The following is a 20684-nucleotide window of genomic DNA, read 5'->3' on the forward strand; positions in this document are numbered from 1 at the left end:
ATATATATATATATATATATATATATCAGAAGAAATTCAGTTTTGTTTAAGATCAGGCTTTAGTCCTATTTATACAATTAAATATAAAATAATAAATAAATGAAAGTTAATTTATTTGTAGTAGAAACAAAAAAAGACATCAGCATTATATGATTTTGTACTCCAGGTGATATGGTAAAAAAGAATATTAGAAATTAAAATATCATTTCTAATTTGATCTTTCAAAATTTTTTCTTAAATTAACATTCTCTCAGTGTTTTTGCTTTCTGCAGTTAGAATTGTCACTAGGGAAATTACTTCTTTGGAAGCAAGGTGAATGATGTGCAGGACAACCCATACTAATAGCACATAAGTGATACTGACAGTGTGTGATTTGGAAATTCCAGATCAAGTCATTCTAAAAGAACCTTTGCACAATAACACTGTCTGTATCAGTCACACTGTCTCAACATGATATTGGAAATTACATAGTCATTTACTGGAAATGTACTGTGACCTGGCCAATGATTTAAGGATGTTAAATACTATTCCCCCAGGCCAGACACACTGAGAAATTTCTAATACAGTAATATCTATGACTTTAATATGTTGGTTCTAAGCTGATCAAATGGAGATGAAAGTGCAAAATTACATGAGAATTGCTATGTTAGAGATTTGGATTAAATTTTAAGATAACTAAAAAAGCTTCAAAATGAGACACTGAAAGTCATGATTTCCAAATGGGCATTGGTTAATGGAGTTAAGTCTAGCTGGCAACCTGTTACAGGTAGTGTCCCCCAGGGATCAGTTCTAGGGCCCATCTTCTTTAACATCTTCATTGATGACTTAGATGATGGAATTGAGTGTACCCTCAGTAAGTTTGCAGATGACACCAAGTTGGGAGTTGGTGTTGATCTGCCTGAGCATAGGGAGGCCTTCAGAGGGATCTGGATAGGCTGAATCACTGGACTGAGGTTAATGGGATGAGTTTCAACAAGGCCAAGTGCCAGGTCCTGTTCTCTGGCCACAATAACCCCATGCAGCGCTTTAGGCTTAGGGCTGAATGACTGGATGACTGTGAAGAGGAAAGGGACCTGGGGGTGTTGGTAGTTGATCAGCTGAGCATAAGCCGGCAGTGTGCTCGGGTGGCCAAGAAGGTCAACAGCAACATGGCCTGTATAAGAAATAGTGTGGCCAGCAGAAGCATAGAGGTAATCATCCCTCTGTACTCAGCTCTGGTGAGGCTGCATCTTGAGTACCGTGTTCAGTTTTTTGTAGTGTATTAGGCGAAAGGAGGGGCTACGGGTTGTGACACGAGAGGTCCCACCTCCTTAGTTAATATTCATTATGTAAGTGTATGGGCAGGATTAGCCTTGCCCACTTTCTAGCAAGTTCTGTGCCAAAGGTTATATAAGGGTGTGCTTGCTTTAATAAAACGCCATTTTGCCACACACTCTCTTGTTGTTGTCTTGGCATTTGGCCCAGCCGCGGAAACTCGGGGACGAACAGAACGCAAGGTGACTTGTAACAACTGGTGACCCCAACGTCCTGAGTGCTGTTGCCCCTGCACCAGCTGTTCCTGCTGCGGATCAACACCCTCCTTTTCTCCTTTCGTCACGGAGTAGTCAGAAGCCCTGTTCGGGGGGGAAGTGGCCATACCCCTCCGTTGTTTGGGACTGCATCACCAGGTGCCGGCTGCGACTGCGTGTTGGGCCAGCGGCGACATGGAAGCTGTGATTAAGGTACTTCTCTCTTTCTGTAAACCTCTCTTCCCTAAACATGCTCCTTCTAGGAAGGAGCTTACTGCCCTTCTCATTTTGTTGGAGAAGGAGAGGTTGCTGGCGTCCCCCTCGGATGTCTATGTATGACCCTGATAACTGGGATGGTATTACCCCCGTGCTATCTCAGAGTGCCCTCACTACCCAGAAAACATCAGAATTTAAAACTTGGGGGTTGGTGTTGGGAGCGTTGAAAGCTGCTCGTGATGAGAAACTCACTAACCAGCGGGCTAAGGACCTTCTGGGGATTGGTCCGGGGGGGCAGTTCTTTGGGGTTGCAGCCTGGGGGGGGAAGCTCTGTTCTCCCTTCAGACTCAACCGCAAAGAAGACAGCGTCGAATCCATCGGCTCCACCCTGTACTTCTCCTTCGAGAAGCGACATGACTGCAGAAGTTGCTCAACCTCTTGCGCAAGATCAACCCTCACCGCCACTTCTGGCCCGGAGCGTTAACCAACCTCCACCCCCCCTTATCCGGCCCACACCTTGTATCCTTCCTTACAGGACACGGGGGGGGGGAGGGGGAGGTGGGGACATTGAGAAGAATTTGGGGGGAAGTGTGGGGGGAGTGGAGCACTGACCCGTCTCGCTACCCAGGCAACCGGCCCCTGAGTCAGATCAGGGGCGTGGTCCTGTGATGTTACTGCTTAGCTTGGACCCGCCCACACAGGCGATCAGCGAACATGCCCTGTCAGCTGATCCGGTGCCAATAGTAAGGGGGCTGGCCCTACCCGATGGGGCCTGCCCACATTCACTGATTGGGCAAGGGATAGGGAGGATCTCCAGGCCACTAACCCAGGTATGCCCACACTTGCCCTTCCCCTGGTGGTTAAAAATGGGGGACCGTCTTGGACCCCCTTGGACACCAAGCCAATTACTCGCCTGGCAGAGTTGGTAAAGGATAAGGGATTACGGTCACCGGTCACCTACATAACCAGCAGAGTTTGCGATGCGTTTTGCCAGTTTAGACGGCTTGGGTTTCAATATTTTGCCATCAGCAGAGTCTGCGTCACCAGGTCCATCTTTGGTATAGGTCTGGTTGGTTTCGAGGCTGGGCTGCGTGGTGCCCAAGCAGAACTGCTTGGTGGATACTGAAGAAGAAGGAACATGAGAGCCCCGATAAGCAACCCTTGCTGCCTACGAGAGTCACTATGTTGATGTTTGTGTGCATTGTGTGTTTATTTTGGTCGCCAGTGGGGGGTATCCATCTGCTTAAGCAACCAGGAAATCTTTGGGTTACGTGGGCTAATCATACAGGGACTTCAGAGTTTTGTCTTGCATTACAGTCAGCTACGTCACCCTTTCAAACATGCCTTATAGGGGTCCCAGAATGGGATGACTCTGCGTTTAAGGGTTACCTTGGGAAAAAGAGTGGCTGTTCGCGGTTCTGCAATGGACTAGAAAGAACTTGGAGGTGGCTGGGAAATGATTCCGTATACTATCTCGGAAGGAAAATGGCTTGTACTATTTGTAGGTTAAACATCACTCTTCCCGAGGAGCCCCAGCAGCTGGATTTACTTGGCTCACAAATGGTACAAAATGATACTTGGGACAAGAATAGCTCACAATGGTTGTCCCCTGGGTGCATGATCTTTGGCTCAATGAAAAGGTTGTCTCTGACTAGGCAGCAACTTCTTGGTCCAGAGGGCCCCTACTGGGACCCGAAAACTAATCAAACCATCCCGTATACCCTTGTGTATCCCCGTGATGATGAGACCTTTGATATTGATGGAGGATATTGTGGGTTTTACCCTAACGGATCGGTGCCTTATCGTTCTGGAGATTGTCCTATAAACGTCTCAATAGGTGAGATTGTTAATATTAGCAGGACGGATGGGTCTGTCCGAAAGGTCGACTGTGAAGATATGGCATTCAACACAGGTTGTTGTGTTTTCCCTATCCCCAAAGGATCATTTTCGTTCATGGGAGAACTTTGGAACAATGATACAGCAAAAGCCTTACCACCAGGGATATTTCTTATTTGCGGTGATCGTGCTTGGCAAGGGATTCCTAAGAACCCAGTAGGAGGTCCTTGCTATCTGGGGAAATTGACCATCTTATCCCCAAGTATCTTTGAGATCTATAAGGCATTTAATCATTTGCGAGCCAAAAGGGATATGCATGCTCTGGAGCCTGACTGCGGGGACGACGTAAGGTTATGGGGACCCACTGCTAGAGTCTTTGCTTCTTTCCTTGCTCCCGGGGTGGCTGCTGCACACGCTTTAAAAGAAATCAAGAGATTGGCCTGTTGGACTGTTAAACAGGCAAATGTTACCTCTCAGCTACTCTCAGATTTGCTTATAGATGTAGAGAGCATTAGACATGCTGTGCTTCAAAATAGAGCAGCTATAGATTTTTTGCTTTTAGCACAAGGACACGGATGCCAAGATGTTGAAGGAATGTGTTGTTTCAATTTGAGTGACTACAGTGAGTTGTTACATAAGAAGCTGGCATGGTTACAAGATCATACCAGGACGATCGGTATCGTGGACGATCCGTTTGGAGATTGCCTTGGAAGCCTGTTTGGGAACATCAGACCTTGGTTCAAGCAGTTGTTAAAAGTATTGGTAGTAGGGCTTATTGTTCTTCTTGCACTGCTAATCTGCGTACTATGTATTATGCAATGCCTGCAGGGATGTATGTGTCGTATGGTGACGGGAATTTTCGATGAGAAGATGGAACAGCAAAGGGTATAGAAAGACTTTAAGAGGAGAAAAGAAAGAAGAATTGAGTGGGGTTGTTAACATGTTGCGTATTGTAACGGGTTAAAGGTTTTTAGCATAAGGAGGGGGAGATGTAGTGTATTAGGCGAAAGGCAGGGCTGCGGGTTGTGATGGGAGAGGTCCCACCTCCTTAGTTAATATTCATGATGTAAGTGTATGGGTGGGATTAGCCTTGCCCACTTTCTAGTAAGTTCTGTGCCAAAGGTTATATATTAGAATAGCATAAAGCAGCATAAGATAATATGGCAATGTTAAGTAACTGAGCTTTCAGTGCACGACGTTAGTGCTTTCACCGTGATTGAAAATTTACCTCATTTATCCCAACATACTCAAAACACTGAGAAAGTTAGAAATAAACACTGGCAAAATGATGGATTAGATAATTAAAAGGTCCTCTCTATCACTAATTTCTAAGCAGATGACAGTGAATATAAAATGCCTGTATTACTTTACTTATTTTGATAATTGAGATGACAATTCTTATCTCCTTGGACTATAGCTCTCCCATGTTTCTTTTAAAAAGTCATTTCCAAATGAAAACCAACCAAAGGTATTATACGAATAAGAAATATACACATATTTTTCAAGCAGAGAGAAGAAAAATGTTGATGCAGTTACCAATGAAAAATTAGGATTTCTGAAATCAAATATTTTATTGTTATTGTTGTTTTTCCTTTTTATGATTAAAGTTCTCACCTTTCATTTAAAATTATTACCTTATCAAACAAGGGCTCACATTTCCTTCAGTAAAGAATAACAAAAATTATCATCACCAGATCTGATAGGAACTGCAAAATAGCATGTAAGGCACACAATTGGCTCAAGTTTTCACATCATAAACACTGAAATTTTAAAGTAGATATAGAAAGCAAAACACGTTTTGAACCTCATTACTACTTAATCTTTCTATTAAAATTTATTTTTGCATATTTAGAGAAAATGATTAAAATCTAGAACATGCTTATTTGGCAGATAAATGTTTTGAATATTTTCTAATGAACTAGAATTTTTTATTTCTTGACTGAAGTACTGAGCGAGTCAGCAAAGGAAATGTGCCATCTTAGACCTGTTTTTTTTTTTGAGAAGTTCTTCTGTGAAAGGTGATGTTAGGTGTTTCATTGTATGAAAACTTGGTTTTAAGAGATCAATCTTTGAGTAACTCCAGAAGCTATTTATCACCATTCCATGGGAATCTGCAGTACAGAGTTTTGGGTTCCATGACAGCTGGCTACTTTTTAGGAATCACTTTTTAAATGCACAGGAGCAGGCAATCCCATTGTGTCAGAAGTCAAGACAGGATGCAGAACAGGGAATTCCTCATGGAATCTGGGCAGAAAATTTATTAAGACAAGTGGGAGAGAGACAGAGAGAGAGATTGTGATGCGAAATTCACAGTGCAGAAAGATGAAAAGAATTTTATTTATTAATAACATAATCTTTAATTATAATAATCATCAATGTGGCATTTTAAGCCATTTATGTAGCACTCCAAAGAGTTTTCATGCAGAGAAAGGGATGTTGCTACAACAGCAAGACAGAGATCATGCCTCTTTTTTAATTCACTTTTTGAAAGATATCAAGCCTAATGGTCAAAAGAAAGCTGATTGGATTTTCTGGTGGAAGTTAGGCTGCAATAGTCTACCAGCCTCTGAGACACCTACCTAGTTTCAAGGGGAATTCACTGAACCAGGCTGAAAGCAGGAGTAGCTAAGTTGCATGACTAACAAGTTTGTTTCTATAAATATAATTTATGGTAATTGAGTCAGATCATAAAATTAATCATATTAACAAAAAGAAGATTTATAGTTACGCAAATTCTTTCACTGAGAAAATGATGCAATCAGTAATAATAATCTGAGGACATTTTCTGCCTACTGAACACTAAGCGCATGTTCAAAGCTGCCACATTGAGAAAAGCAACTGGAAGAGTTCCAAATAGCCTCTTATGGTCTGTCATGTCACTAATTCACAAATTAAATCATTGCTGAAGTGGAATATGATATGATTTTTCAGAACAGCTTCAAAGACAGTTACAGCCAATTGTGTGTGATTTGCACATCAAAGTAGTAATAATAAAAATACTTAGTTGTACATAATGCTTTGATCCTTAGATCATGATGCACTTTTTAAAGGTAGGTAAGTATTATTTTTCTGTTTTTACTGATGAGTATACTGATTTCCTCATACTTGCTCAATAAAGCAAATTAAAACTAAGAATTATAGCTCCATTTTTCTCATTTTTCCCATTTGGCAGACCTGTGCAGAAGGAAGTATCCACTCCTTGTGCAAGAAACATTCCCACTTGGAAAACTGAGGACCTGACCTGGAGAGTTCTACAATCAGTAGGATTCTTCATTAAATATGATTAGGCCAAAGTGCTAACGTAACACAGACAGGGATGATCTATTATTCTGCTGTATCATTTCTCATTTTTGGTCCTCTCCTTCACATCACCACTTATGGCCTCACTGTCACTTAAGACAGTTATATTTTTGTGAATACAATTATTACCTATTGCACAAATGAATCAGTTACAAGACTGAAACAATAGCCCTTGTCAATAAATCTGAATAGACATAGACATGTTGATGTAATAAATTTCTCTGAGAAGCAGGATGGGGAAAAGTAAAAATGGTGACTGGTGGCAGTGCTTGGATAACCACAGCTATAGTGGTTCCACCACAAGTAGAAGGGAATTATAGAAAAAGGTGCTGGTTTTGAGTGCGTGGAAGCTGGTAGCAGCTTAACTAAACTGCTGGTTCAGAGCCTTGATACATTCAACTTTGGAGAAGAGTAGTGAAAGAAGAATTCATGCTAAAAGAATTTTAGAATCACAGAATCTGAATAGTTTGGATTTAAAGGGACCTTTAAGTTCCAGTCCCCCCATTATAGCCAGGGACAGCTCCCACTAAACCAGGTTGCTCAAAGTCCCATCCAGCCTGGCTTTGAATGCTTCAAGGGAGAGTGAACCTCACCAGGCAACCTGTTTCAGTGTCTTGCTACCCTCCCAGTAAAAAATTTCTTCCTTCTATCTAGTCTAAATCTACCCTCTTCCAGTTCAAAGCCATTCCTCCTTGTCCTATTCCTATATGTCAATATAAAAAGTTTCTCCCCAGCTTTCCTGTAGGCCTGTTTCAGGCACCGGAAAGCCACATTAAGGTACCTCCAGAGCTACTCCTTCTCAAGGATAAAAAGCCCCAACTCTCTTGACCTGTTTCCATAGGGTAGATTCTCTAGCCCTCTGATCATCTTTGTGGTCCTCCTCTGGACCCACTCCAACAGCTTGATGTCCTTGTTTTGGGACAGTAAAACTATGGGGTGCAGTACTCCAGGTTGGGTCTCATGAGAGGCTCATCATTTCTCTTGATGTAGCCCAGGATACAGCTGGCCTTCTGGGTTGCAAGTACACATTAACTGCTCATGTTGAATCTTCTATCAACTGACACCCCCAAATCTTTATCTTCAGGGCTGCTGTCAATCCATTCTCTGCCCAGACTGTATCTGTGCTTGGGACTACCCCTCTCCCAGTGCAGGACCTTGCACTTGACCTTATTGAGCTTCATGAGGTTGGCATGGATCCACTTGTCAAGCTTTCCTAGGTCTCTCTGGATGGCATCCCTTCTGTCTAGTGTGTCAACTGCATGACTCAGCCTGGTGCCATCTACAAACTTGCTAAGGATGCACTTGATCCCACTGTCAGTGTTACCTACAAAGATGTAAACAGCACCAGGCACAGCACTGATCCCTGAGGAACACCATATAACACCAGCATCTGTGTGGACATCATTGAGCCATTACCCACAACTCTCCATGTATGACCATCCAGCCAGTTCCCTATCCAGTGAGTGGTCCATACATCAAATCATTTTTCTCCAATTTAGCTACAAAGATGTCATGAGAGACAGTGCCAAATGATTTGCACAAGCTCAGTAGCTGACATCAGTTTTCTTCTACTGATGCTGTAACTCCACCATAAAAGGCCAGCAAGTTTGTCTGGCATGATTTGCCCTTGGCAAAGCCATGTTGGTTAACACTAATCACCTCATTTTTATTTTCATTATTTGCTTTGGTAGGGCCTTCTGGAAGATCCTGCTTGACCAACCTCATCTCATTCTATGATCTTGTGAACCATCTGGTGAACCATCTGGTGGATGAGGGAAAGGCTGTTCATGTAGTCTACCTAGATTTCAGTGAAGCCCTTGACACTGTCTTCCACAGTATTCTCCTGCAGAAGCTGGCAGCCCATGGCTTGGACAAGTACACTCTTTTCTGGGTAAAGAACTGGCTGGATGGCTGGGTCCAGAGAGTGGCAATGAATGAAGTGACAGCCAGCTGGTAACCCATTATGAGTGATGCTTCCCAGGGGTCAGTGCTGGGTCCTATTCTCTTCAATATCTTTGTTGATGACCTGGATTAGGGTGCTGAGTGCACTCTCAGTAAGTTTGCAAATGACACCAAGGTGGGAGAAAGTGTCAATCTGCCTGGGGGTAGTGAGAAATAAAATAAATAAAATAAAATAAAATAAAATAAATAGGAGAGGAGAGGAGAGGAGAGGAGAGGAGAGGAGAGGGAGAGAGAGCGAGGAGAGAGAGGGAGGAGAGGAGAGAGGGAGAGAAGAGAGGAGAGGAGAGGAAGAGGACCACGAGAGACGAGGAGAGGAGAGCGAGAGGAGCAGGAGAGGGGAGAGGAAGCAAGAGGACGAGGAGAGCAGAGAGGAGGAAGGAAGAGGAAAGAAAAAGGAAAAGATAAGGAAAGGAAAAGAAAGGAAAAAGGAAAGGAAGAAAGGAAAGGGAAAGAAAGAAAGAAGAAAAGAAGAAAAGAAAAGAAAAGAAAAGAAAGAAAAGGAAAAGAAAGAAAGGAAAGAAAAGAAAGAAAGAAAGAAAGAAAAGAAAAGGAAAAGAACGAAAGAAAGAAAAGAAAAGAAAAGAAAAAAAGGGGGGACAGGAGGGGCAGAGAGGAAGGAGGGAGAGACAAATTGTTGAGATGAATATCTTCTTACTATTTATTTGAAATGATTCTCTTTAAAAAATAAAATCATATGTGATTTTACTTTTCTTTTTCCAGTCATTATAGGGTTTTTTTTGTTTGTTTGTTTTTTTGTCTACACATATTCAATCGACAGGTGTTTTTTCCATCTTTCCATAGGATGTACTATACTATAATGCAGTCACATACAGATTGAATTTAATAAAAAATACTTGATGTGTGTTTATAAAATTACCTTATGATTTTAGGTTAGCTATACAAGATAAAGAAGAAAAAATACCTTGAAGGAAGAATGTTTGCAAATTTTAGACTGAAGTGCCAAAAGTGAATTTTTAAGAAGAATCACAGAATCATATTGTCATCAAATCAGCAAGGTTTGGAAAAGACATCCAAGATCACCAGTCCACTCCGACTTACCACCATATGTTCCCACTAACCCATGTCTCTTTGTACAGCATCTAAGCATTTCTTGACACTCCAGGGAGGTGAGTCAACCACCTCCTCTCATGACCGCCATTCCCAGCAACAACCCGTGCCTGACCACTCTTTCAAAGAAAAAACGTAATTATTTTTTAATGTTTCTTACCAACAGTAAGAAAGTCTAATCTGTCCTTCTTCTATGTATAACATTAATTTCTGTTTTTTCTCTGGATATATCAATACAATTTCTGTTGTGGAATGTATAACATTCAATGAGAAATGTATGTTTTTATGTCTTAGGATATGAAGCTGTCTGCATATCTATGCAGGTGGTTGTAGTGCTCTTGTACAGAGGTTATGGGTAAGAGCACAATAAGCTGCCTTACACTTTGCTCCCCATAGTGAGATTCTTAACTGAAATTCCTCATCACAAAAGGAGTAGTTTTGAACAGTGCTGAAAACACTAGTAACAATAAGAATACCGTTCATATCTGCTTGTTATGTTTTAGTAATTGACATTCCCAGAATCTTTTTTTTTACTCATGGTGGATGGGGATATCTGTGTATATTGTAAGTTTCTCAGGACTAAATTAAAATGATTCCGAGAATCAAAAATCTTCAACATAGGAGCAGTATAAATTCTTTCTGCCATTTTAGACTGCTTTATTTATTTATTTATTATTTATATAAATTTTTATTCTAATTTCCAGCTGTAATAAGCCAGATCCATCACTCCTTAATGGAGAGACCACACTGCAGTCTCTAAAAGATACGCTGGCTTACCCCACAACAAGCCAAAAGATAGGGATTTATTTCTTTTTTTTTCATTTTTTTTTTTATGTATATCGCGTCTCAAAACATGAGGGTAAGATGGTCTGATCTTTCATAAGGATTTAGTGGATGGATCTGGTTACGGTCTGGGAATTTAATAATAAAAAATAAGACTCAAAAATAATTAAAGATCGAAAGACGGATGCGGTCGTGGTTTATCGCGGTGGGGAGGGGCAGTTACAGTGAGTCGCGAGTGATGGGGATAGACAACGATTGGATGTTCTTTTAAACTAAAGATATATTAGATTTAGATATTCAGGGAGATAAGAGCTCAGGTTAGTAAGGCAGGATAAATGTCTGCTGACTGAATCTGATCACCTGTTACATACAAATTGTCCTGTATGTGCCTCATGATGCTACTTATATGCTATGCAAATACAAACACATATTGGAGGGAAACCGCTAGAGGGGGACAAAAATAACCACTAGAAGCTTCAAAAGACTCAGTTGAAAGGGTAGAAGTGATTTGTGAAGTTAGAGCTGGGCTGGAGTGTTGTAAAGCAAAACAGAGGACCATAGAGTTGAAGCAGAAATTTTTAAACTTTTCAAATTTAGAAGGTTAAAATTAGAGCTGAAAATAAAATCATGAAATCATAGAATTGTAGGGACTGGAAAAGGAGCTCCAGAGATCACCAAGTCATGCCTCCCTGCAAAACAGGCACCCTAAAGTAGGCTGAACAAGTAGACCTCCAGATGGGTTTTGGATATCTCCAGAGAAGGAGAATCCACAGTCACCCAGGGTAGCCTGTTCCAGTGCTCCATCATTCTCACCATGAAGTTCTTTCACATATTATGCCAGAACTTCCTGCTCTCCGTTTATGCCAATATCCCCTTGTTCTGTCCCACAGACCTCTGAGAAGAGCTTGGCCATGTCTACTTGACTCCCACATTTAAGATACCTATAAACATTAATCAGATCCTCTCGGAGTCTTCTTTTCTCAAGTCCAAACAGACCCAGTTTGCTTAGCCTTTCAAAATTGTCTCCTGTTTGTTTCTTTGCTAGCAATATATAAATAAATAAATAAAAATCTCCCATTGAAATGTTTTCATAATGTCAATTTTTCTTCTTGTAATAGGCCCTCTATTAGCACTCTGAGAGGCTAACATTCTTGAAGAACAGCATTACAGAAAAAAGAAAAAATGAAAATGCAGTTTTGGCATCTCTCTGATTTCAAGAAAAACACCTTTCTCCCTCAGTGAAATTGCCATTGCTCAATTTTATATATGTGCACTGCAGCGACTCGCACGGACTCAGGATCGTGAACGATCTCAAATCGTTTATTACAGTTTCAATCCCTCTATATACCTTCACAACTTGTTATTGTTCTAACCTTTCCATCGCCCTTACACTTTCCCAAACACCTTACACTGTCAACAAAGCATTCTACCAAACATTTTCAACTGTCCATGCAGGATACACATCACATCAGGCGTCGCTGAGACTCTTCTTCTCCTTGCAGAGGTGTCTTGGATTCCCATGCTGTTATTATCTTGCTCAAAGCTGTGTCTGACAAGCTTTTCTTGTATTCCATAATTCCCTTCTTTATGTTTATGAGCAGCTAGCTACAATACTATAAATAATAGAACCTAATCATATTAATAACATAATCATTAAACTCATTCAAGCCTCGACTGACAATATTACTAAAAGTGAAAAAAAGAGGACAAGTCCAAAATACACAACATAACAAATTAGATGATTAAACCACTAAAGAAAAACATCGTTTGTACTGTACACCTAAGGTTTGCTGCAACCTGAAAATAAATCCTGAGGTCCATTGTGTTAATTTGTAATGATCAAGGAAAAGTCTTCAATTTTTATATCTCTTGATATATGTTGATTTTTAATGACCACTAAAATGTTGTGCTCAGTCGGTAAATGGCTTTTAAGATGTTCGTAACCATGCTCTACACACTGAGTTATCGGGCTATAATTGATTAATGATCGCACAATTTTAATGGAATGCATATTGTCAAATAGAACCAATCTTTAGAGGACAAATGTTACTAGGAGTATCACAAGGCGGCTTAAATACTTATGTGACCCTTCAAGAAACAGCAAGCGCAATGTTGGTGTGTGGACTGCGACAGGTAGTGCCAGCAGGGCGTCCCCTGCTGTCAAGGATGCCTTTCCTCCTCACCAGTCACAGACTTCTCTCCTGCATTCAGGGTCTGAAGGATTTCGTGCCAGTTGATTTGACAACCACATCGCATGCACGCATTCGCCGTGATATTAGAGCCCCAAGTGGAACACTGCTTGGAAAAAAAAATAAATATCGAAATTTAGTTCTTATTAGCGTTTCCATTTTGTCTGAAATGATGCAATGGTTATATTTTCAAAATCCCAATTAGATTGGTGTAAGAGAGGTATCTATTCTAATTTACAGGGTCAGGCTACGGTAAGGAATTGTAGACGATGTCATCCTCGCTGTATTAGCATAGAAACATTTCCACTCGCTGATTGTAATAGTTTTTGAAATCGTATGAGGTAAAAATACACATTCGGAGGACTAACGAGAGGATCCATTTCTTAGAGTTTCCCATTACATTGAACAAGCTATTAGGACTGATATAAGTTGGATATTATTGATGAGATTACTGGAAGTAGATAAACAACAACACGATGGACTATATCGACTTCTGGCATGATGTTATTACAGCAGTCTAGCATTGTTGTGCTTTGGTGTTTAATTGTCTTTATAAAGTAGTAGATCTGGCGGTCTCTGTTCAGCTAGTTTGAATAAAGGATTGCAGCTCTTGGAGTAATTCCCCAAAAGTGGCCGCACAATTGGGGTTCTAATAACTTTTTGGCAGATCGTTTAATGTCCGTACGTGAGGTTACTATTTTTGAGAGTTTGTGCTGGATAATGTGAATGCAATTTATCCTTTGCTTCTTTTCTGACACTGCTCTCAAGGACATCACAGTGCGGCTGTAGAGAAATTTGTCGTTCTCGCTCCCTTTCATAATTATATTTCAGGAGGAACATTGCGCCCGAGGTTCGCATTCCGGATTCTCTACTGGACCAGAGGTCACAACGATCCCCTTCGTTATTCGATCCGTCGTGTTCATTTAAACCACGTATACACGCCGGCAAGCACAGACCCAGCAGCGCAAGACCATGGGGGAGCGGGGGGCAGAAGCGGCGCGAGATGAACGTCGTAGGCGGAGCGAAAGGCCGAGGGCGCCGGATAGAGGCGCGCAAACCGGGCGAACGTGGGGGAGGAGCGAACGGGCGGAGGGCGCGAACGGGGGCGGCCGGGCCCTCGTCTCCCCGATCGGGAAGGGTCGGAGCCGCCAGTTGGATCGGGCACGGGCCGCTGTCCCGCAGCGAAGAGGGCAGCGGCGGGTTGGGACGGAGGGCGGCAGGCGAATGGTTCGGAATAAATTCTTTCCGTTGTACATTGCTTAATCCCTTTCCAATTATCCGGCTTTCCACGACGGGCAAGCTTAGCAGCCGTTCTGCTGTTAGCGACGAGAAGCCTTGTAGGAGTTTTGAGCCGTTTTTCCCAAAGTTTCCTCCATGCAGAGAGAACTCAGTTTTGGGAAGTTCAAGGGACATTTTGCTTTCGCATTTTAGAAGAGTTAAGCTAATGCTGAAGTAAGACACGTCTATTCCTGATACAGTTAAGCACTTGAACGCGATACTTCGCAGATTGTACTCGTTGCTCACTCGTAGTAGAGCTCCCATAGTTCCGACTGCTTCCCTTCTGGTCTTGCAGAACCGTGGGCGGGGTGCGGGCGCGAACAGTCTCTCCGAAGTTCAGTCGGGCGACGATCTTGCCGACCCGGAGCTCGCTCAGCCGCGGGTAGATTTGCTCGCACGTTGTGGCCGCCATTTTGCAGGCGACTCGGCACGGACTCAGATGTGAAACGATCCAAATACCGTTTATTACAAGCTTTCTCAGCATCCCTTATATACCTTCACAAGCTTGTGATTTTCTAACTTTTCCCATCCGCCCTATACAATTTCCCAAACACCTTACATTGTCAACAAAGCCATCTCTACAAACACTTTCTCAACTGTCCATGCAGGAACATAACCAATCAGCAGCTGCTAGAGAACTTTCTTCTCATTGCAGAGGCTGTCCTGGGTTCGCCTGCTTTCTATCTTGCTCCACAGCTGCTGCTCTGAACAGCTTTTCTTGTATTCCCACATGTGCACGTATAAATAAATGTCTATCCTGTTATACTAGCTTATTTTCCCCAAGTCCAATGTCACAATTCCTTACACTGTGTTCCTTTCATGTTGTTTTTATAATGTACTGCTCTGATCTGGCAAATGGAAAATGGTGGTTTTAGCAAGAGATTTTTTTCCTATTTGTGAGTAGCTTGCTGACAGAGTACAGAGTCTTTTTTTTTTTTGAGAATTAGTTATAAATTAAATAAAAAAGGGAGAAGACTTTTTTTTCCCCATTATTATTAATTGAAATCTTTCAGAATATTAGTAATTAACTAACATCATTTGAGACTTTTATACCTTTTGCATATTGATTGAGAATTTCTTTAAAAAGGAATGTTCTTTGTTGTAATTGATGAGCAACTCTTCAACAGTCTTGTGACAAATTTCATCTAATGTTAATATTTTAGTAATAATCTCCCATCCCCACAAATATATATATATATATATATATATGTATGTATGTATGTATATGTAAAAATTGCATAGCTATATATGTTCACTGATGACATTCAGTTAAAGGGAAATGCCAAGCAGATCAACAGATCAGAACACTGTGAAGGAAGAACTGATTGATCTTAAGAAGTGGAATAAAAACTGGTAGTGTCATAGACATGAAAAAGGCACCTGTATAATAATTGTTCATGATCTGCAAAGTGTCAGCTATGAATAACAGTTTCATTTCACAACATTTAATCTTTGGGCATATCATGAGCATGAAGAAATGCTAAAGGCAGAGTACAATGTATGTTAATCTCCGATCCAGAACTTTGGCAGCCCACACCAATGGAATGATGAGAAAAACTGATAAGATGGAGAACAGAGAGGATATATAAGTGGAGACTAAATATCATGGAATCATGGAATCATCATAGAATGGCTTAGGTTGGAGGGACCTGAAGGTCATCATAGGAATGCTTCTAGAGATGGGACATCTGCAACCTCTCTAGGAAAACTATTCCAACACCTCACTTCCCTTAGAGTAAAAAGTTTCTTCCTAACATTTCATCTAAATTTCCTCTCTTTTAGTTAAAAGCCACTCCCCATTGTCCTATCACTATGAAACTGTGTAAAAACACAGCTGTCATCCTGTTTATACACTCACGTCAAATACTCAAAGAGTACAATAAGATCTCACTGAAGCATTCTCTTCTCCAAGATGAACAAGTCCAACTACCTCAAACCTTCTTCACAGGAGAGGTGCTCCAGACCTCTGATCATCTTCAGGGTCCTCCTCTGGATTCTCTCCAACAGCTCCGCATTGTTCCTGTTCTGGGGACCCCAGGCCTGGATATAGTAATCCATAAAGGGCTTCACAAGGGCAGAGTAGAGGGGGATAATCACCTTACTGGTCCCCACTCTTTTGGTTACTGTTCAGCTTCAGGGCTGCAAGTGTACACTACTGGCTCATGTCCAGCTTTTCATCCATCAGGACTCACAAGTTCTCCAGAGCTACTCTCTGTGAGTTATTCTCCCAGTCTGTACTCATATCTGGAACCAAGTGCAAAACCTGACCTTGTTAAACCTCACTAGATTTTCATATGCTCACTTTATGAGCTTGTTGAGGTCCCTCTCAATGGTGTCCCTCCCTTCTATGTCAAATACCTCACATATCTTGGTATCATCAACAAACTTTCTGATGGTACACTCTATCCTCCTGTCCACGTCACTGATACAGAAGTTGAAAAGCACCATTCTCAAAATGGACTCCTGGGGGATACCATGCCTCCACCTGGACACAGAGCTGTTGACAACGATCCCGTGGCTACAGCAATTCAGCCAATTCATTATCCACTTAATAGTCCAGCCTTCAGATCCATATCTCTCCAATTTATAGATAATAATGCAATGAGGGACCATGTCAAAGGCCTTGAAGAAATCCAAAAATCAGTTGCCCTTCCTTAGCCTGTCATAAAAGGCCACCAGACTGGTCATGCATAATTTGCCCTTGATGAAGCCGTGCTAGCTGTTTCAGATTACCTCCACATACTTCATGTGCTTTAACATGTCTTTCAGTTGAATCTCCTCCATGATCTTTCCAGGCACAAATGCGAAACTCACTGGCCTGTTGTTCCCCAGGACTTCCTTTCTTCTTTTCTTGAATATGGGAGTGATTTCTCTTTCCCAGTCACTAGGGACTTCTCCTGACAGCCAATATTTCTGAAAAATAATGAAGAGAGTCTTGGCAACTACATCAACCAATTACTTCAGAACACTGAGATGCGTGTCATCTAACTGTTGTCTTGTACATACATTCATCATCATGAGGTGATCTTATACTCACTCCACTCTTTTATTGTGAGAAATTTTTCTCCCCTAATTCCTATTAAGAATACATTCACATATAGATGTGACTATGGAAAGCAGAAGATCTTAACTTTAAAAATAATAATATTGCAGAGGAGCATCTGTAAAATCTTCTTTAATTCCAAAGTGTATGCAGAGAATTCTAACAAACTAGTTATGTGTCAGTTGAGAGTACTGATAACAGTGATGTAGGTATCTTCAGGTTCACTTCAATATAAATGTCTGTCCATTCTCAGCAGGCCCAAATATCCTATGTTCAAAGTTTTAATCACTGTAAAGACAGAAATGCATAGAGAATAAAAATAAAACTCTCACAAACTGTGAAATATTATGTTATGTTATGTATGCCTCATCACTTTTTGTCATACCATATCATTGTTTATTGACACACTTATCACATTTCATGAAAATGTTTACAGATAATTATTCTGAAATATGTATGGCACCACTGAGCTGTTAGCCATCTATAATTATCCAGACTCTATCCTTTTTTGCTTCATTTCCTTCTGTTATTCTCTTTCTTTTTGCCACTATATGAAATCTGATCACAAGCAGCTTGGGATAGTAGCCATTATTGTTCTTTTATGTACTATTCATCTCGCCTTTACCTGAGGCACCCAGAACATTACTGAATTCCATAAAATAATAAAATTGTGAAAGAAATATCATAAATGCAGTCTCTCCTCTGAAATTTCTGTCGTTTCCATTACTGTTTATGTCCAAAAACACCATGAGAGGAACCTCTCTCATTTTACCAGAATTTCTGTTATGGTCTCAATTGAAGCTAGTAGTGAATAACAACATATTTGAGTATTTTTAAAACGTGACAAAAACAAGCCTAAGCCTGTCCCTAGATTTTGGTAAATGTTCATAGGTTTTCTCATTCATTCTTTTCCTCACATAGTGCAAGCAAGGATTCTTAGCAAAAAACTGAAGTTCTGGAAATAAAGGATCCTCGTAGTAGAAAGAAAGCTTTAAAATAGAAAAATAGCTTGCAGTAGTTTCTTGCAATTTCTGTGCTGTACTTTAGAACCCCTCACAGCTTTTTGCTATAAGCTTTATGTTAGATATTCAGTTTACTATGCCCATTAAAACTGTGAGGTTTCTTAAAGCACCTACTTACAACATAAAGCTCAACAGGTCACAAGGCACCATTTGTAAAAACACTACATCACAGACTGTGAAGGGACATGAATCTGTGCCTCAGTCCATACATGTCCTTCCTACAATGCCAAAGACTACTGTGAATGATAGGGAAGATTTTCTTCTGTAGCTTTAAAAGTGTCTAGTGGAAATTTACTTTACACTTCCCTTCTTCTTGATTTCTTAAAACCTACAGGGGATGAGATGTATTTTTCTTTCAGAAGTAACATGTAGCTGAATACTGCCAGCAGCGGATGCAGCTTCAAAGGGAACTGAGGTCTTGCTGTCACGGGTTACTTAGATTTGCCTATGCCCGTGACAGGGGAAGCCATTCTGTAGCCCCCCCCCCGGCCCCCCCCCCCTCTGGGCCCGGAAAGGAGGGGGAAAAGGGGAATGGGATAAAAACAGCGGCAATCTAAGGAGGAAAAACTTATTTTATTAAATATGATATTGAAATACAAGATAACACAATATAATATAATTGAGGCTAACAAATGGAACGAAACAGAGAGAGAGAGAGTCCCCGAAAACCGAGAGGCCTACTGTGAACTCTAGGCGACACGGCTGGAACGCTTCCCACTCTCCGAGAAGTTCGAGAGAAGAAGGAGGGCACTCCAGCCTGGAAACAAGATTATACAGAGTCCTGGTCCCGTGACTTATTGTTACCCCTGTTGTTCTCTGGGATATGTAGTCTTCTTCTGTGGACTGCACATTCAATAGAAGTATCCATGCTTTACATGATGTTATGATGTGGAATACTGATAGCAAAATTACAAAATTACAAAACCATGACACTTGCAAAGAGCTGCATAATTAGAGCCAAGATGTACAGTTCCAGATAGCTCCTAAACCTAACTCAGGCTTGTTGTTTGTAATCAATCTTCAGAGCATGAGTCCATAACTAATGTTCCCTTACCTTCTGTGCAGATCATGTCATTGAGCTATTTCTCTCCAGGGGTCCATTTGATCACCAGTTACAGGGAAGGCATTACATCCTGGATTCTGGGTTGAAGAGATGGAAAGTTTTGACACAAATGAACTGATACTGTTCTGAGCTCATGGGAGTAAGTAAAGGAGAAAGAGGAAATAACCTGGTTAACTAAAGCCACATAGGAGACACGACAGTGATTACAATATTGACTTTAATATATTCTGTATATTGCTAAATAAGGAGCACAAGCTGTGATTTTAAAGTAGGTTTGTACTTTGTACTTGTGCAGTAACCACTGCTTCGAGTGTCTTGAGGGGTCACTTTAAGTTCTCTACATCTTAACTGACCAAGTTTTAGATAAATAGTTTCAGCTGCCTTAAATAGGACATAATTTACATGTTTAGATGCACTTGGCAGAGTGAGTTTAGAATTTTGTATTTCATGTTCGCCAAAGCCTGTAACCTACCTACAGTCGATAGATTCAAAGGAGTACAGGCATTAGATGGCATTCTCTGACTTCATGTTACCAGGGATACAATATGGAATGAATTTTGAAAGTAGTGTTAATCTGTGATTCCCTACTGATAACAATGTAGATCAACTACTTGATTTTAAGAAGATAAAATTGGAAGAGATACAGTAGTGTCAAATTCTGTTGTGTAACTATAAGCAATACTTAGAATTCGGCGCTCTCACCGCCGTGGCCCAGGTTCAATTCTTGGTCAGGGATTCTCTGCGAAGTCCTCTGTGATATGTAGTTTTCTTCTGAGAGCTGAGTATTTGAGATGTTGTCATTCCACAGAACTGGAGTATGTACCTTTTAATGATCCATACTGCACATGATGTTATGATGTGGCTTACTGAAAGCAACATTACAAAACCATTACATTAGTGACTAAGAATATGAAAGTCTTCCCTTTGTTTACTCCTTCTGAGCTTGCCTCTAGTAAACTTTATGAATGATTCTAAGATATTTATCACAATTTAGAATGAAGGCCTGTGAAGCTGGGGATGGGACACCCACAGCTCCTCAGGGCAACTTATTCCAGTGTCTCACCACTCCCTATATAAAAATTTCTTCATAACATCTTTCCTAAATCTCCCCTCTTTTATTTTAAAACCATTCCCCCTTGTACTATCACTATCCTTTTGAAAACTCATTAAAAGTTCTGCTAAAAATCCCATAATATGAAAAGTTTATGATCTTGTGGGTCTGCTTTACTAGCTCTTGTCATGGTTTTGTAATTTTGTAATTTTGCTATCAGTATTCCACATCATGACATCATGTAAAGTATGGATACTTCTATTGAATGTGCAGTCCACAGAAGAAGACTACATATCCCAGAGAACAACAGGGTTAATGATAAGTCACGGGACCAGGACGCTATATAATCTTGTTCCCAGGCTGGA

At 40.9% G+C, this 20684-nt stretch overlaps 1 protein-coding gene across 1 annotated transcript; it reads left to right on the top strand.

The window, feature by feature from the left end:
* The first annotated feature begins 2734 nt into the window (after positions 1–2734).
* Positions 2735–4466, top strand: LOC116652523. Its single transcript, XM_032441457.1, has one exon. The coding sequence runs from the start codon at positions 2907–2909 to the stop codon at positions 4449–4451; it is 1545 nt and encodes a 514-aa protein (XP_032297348.1). The 5' UTR covers positions 2735–2906; the 3' UTR covers positions 4452–4466.
* Positions 4467–20684: the final 16218 nt, after the last annotated feature.

Source organism: Coturnix japonica, chromosome Z (genome assembly GCF_001577835.2).
Source record: "Coturnix japonica isolate 7356 chromosome Z, Coturnix japonica 2.1, whole genome shotgun sequence".
Lineage (NCBI taxonomy): Eukaryota > Metazoa > Chordata > Aves > Galliformes > Phasianidae > Coturnix > Coturnix japonica.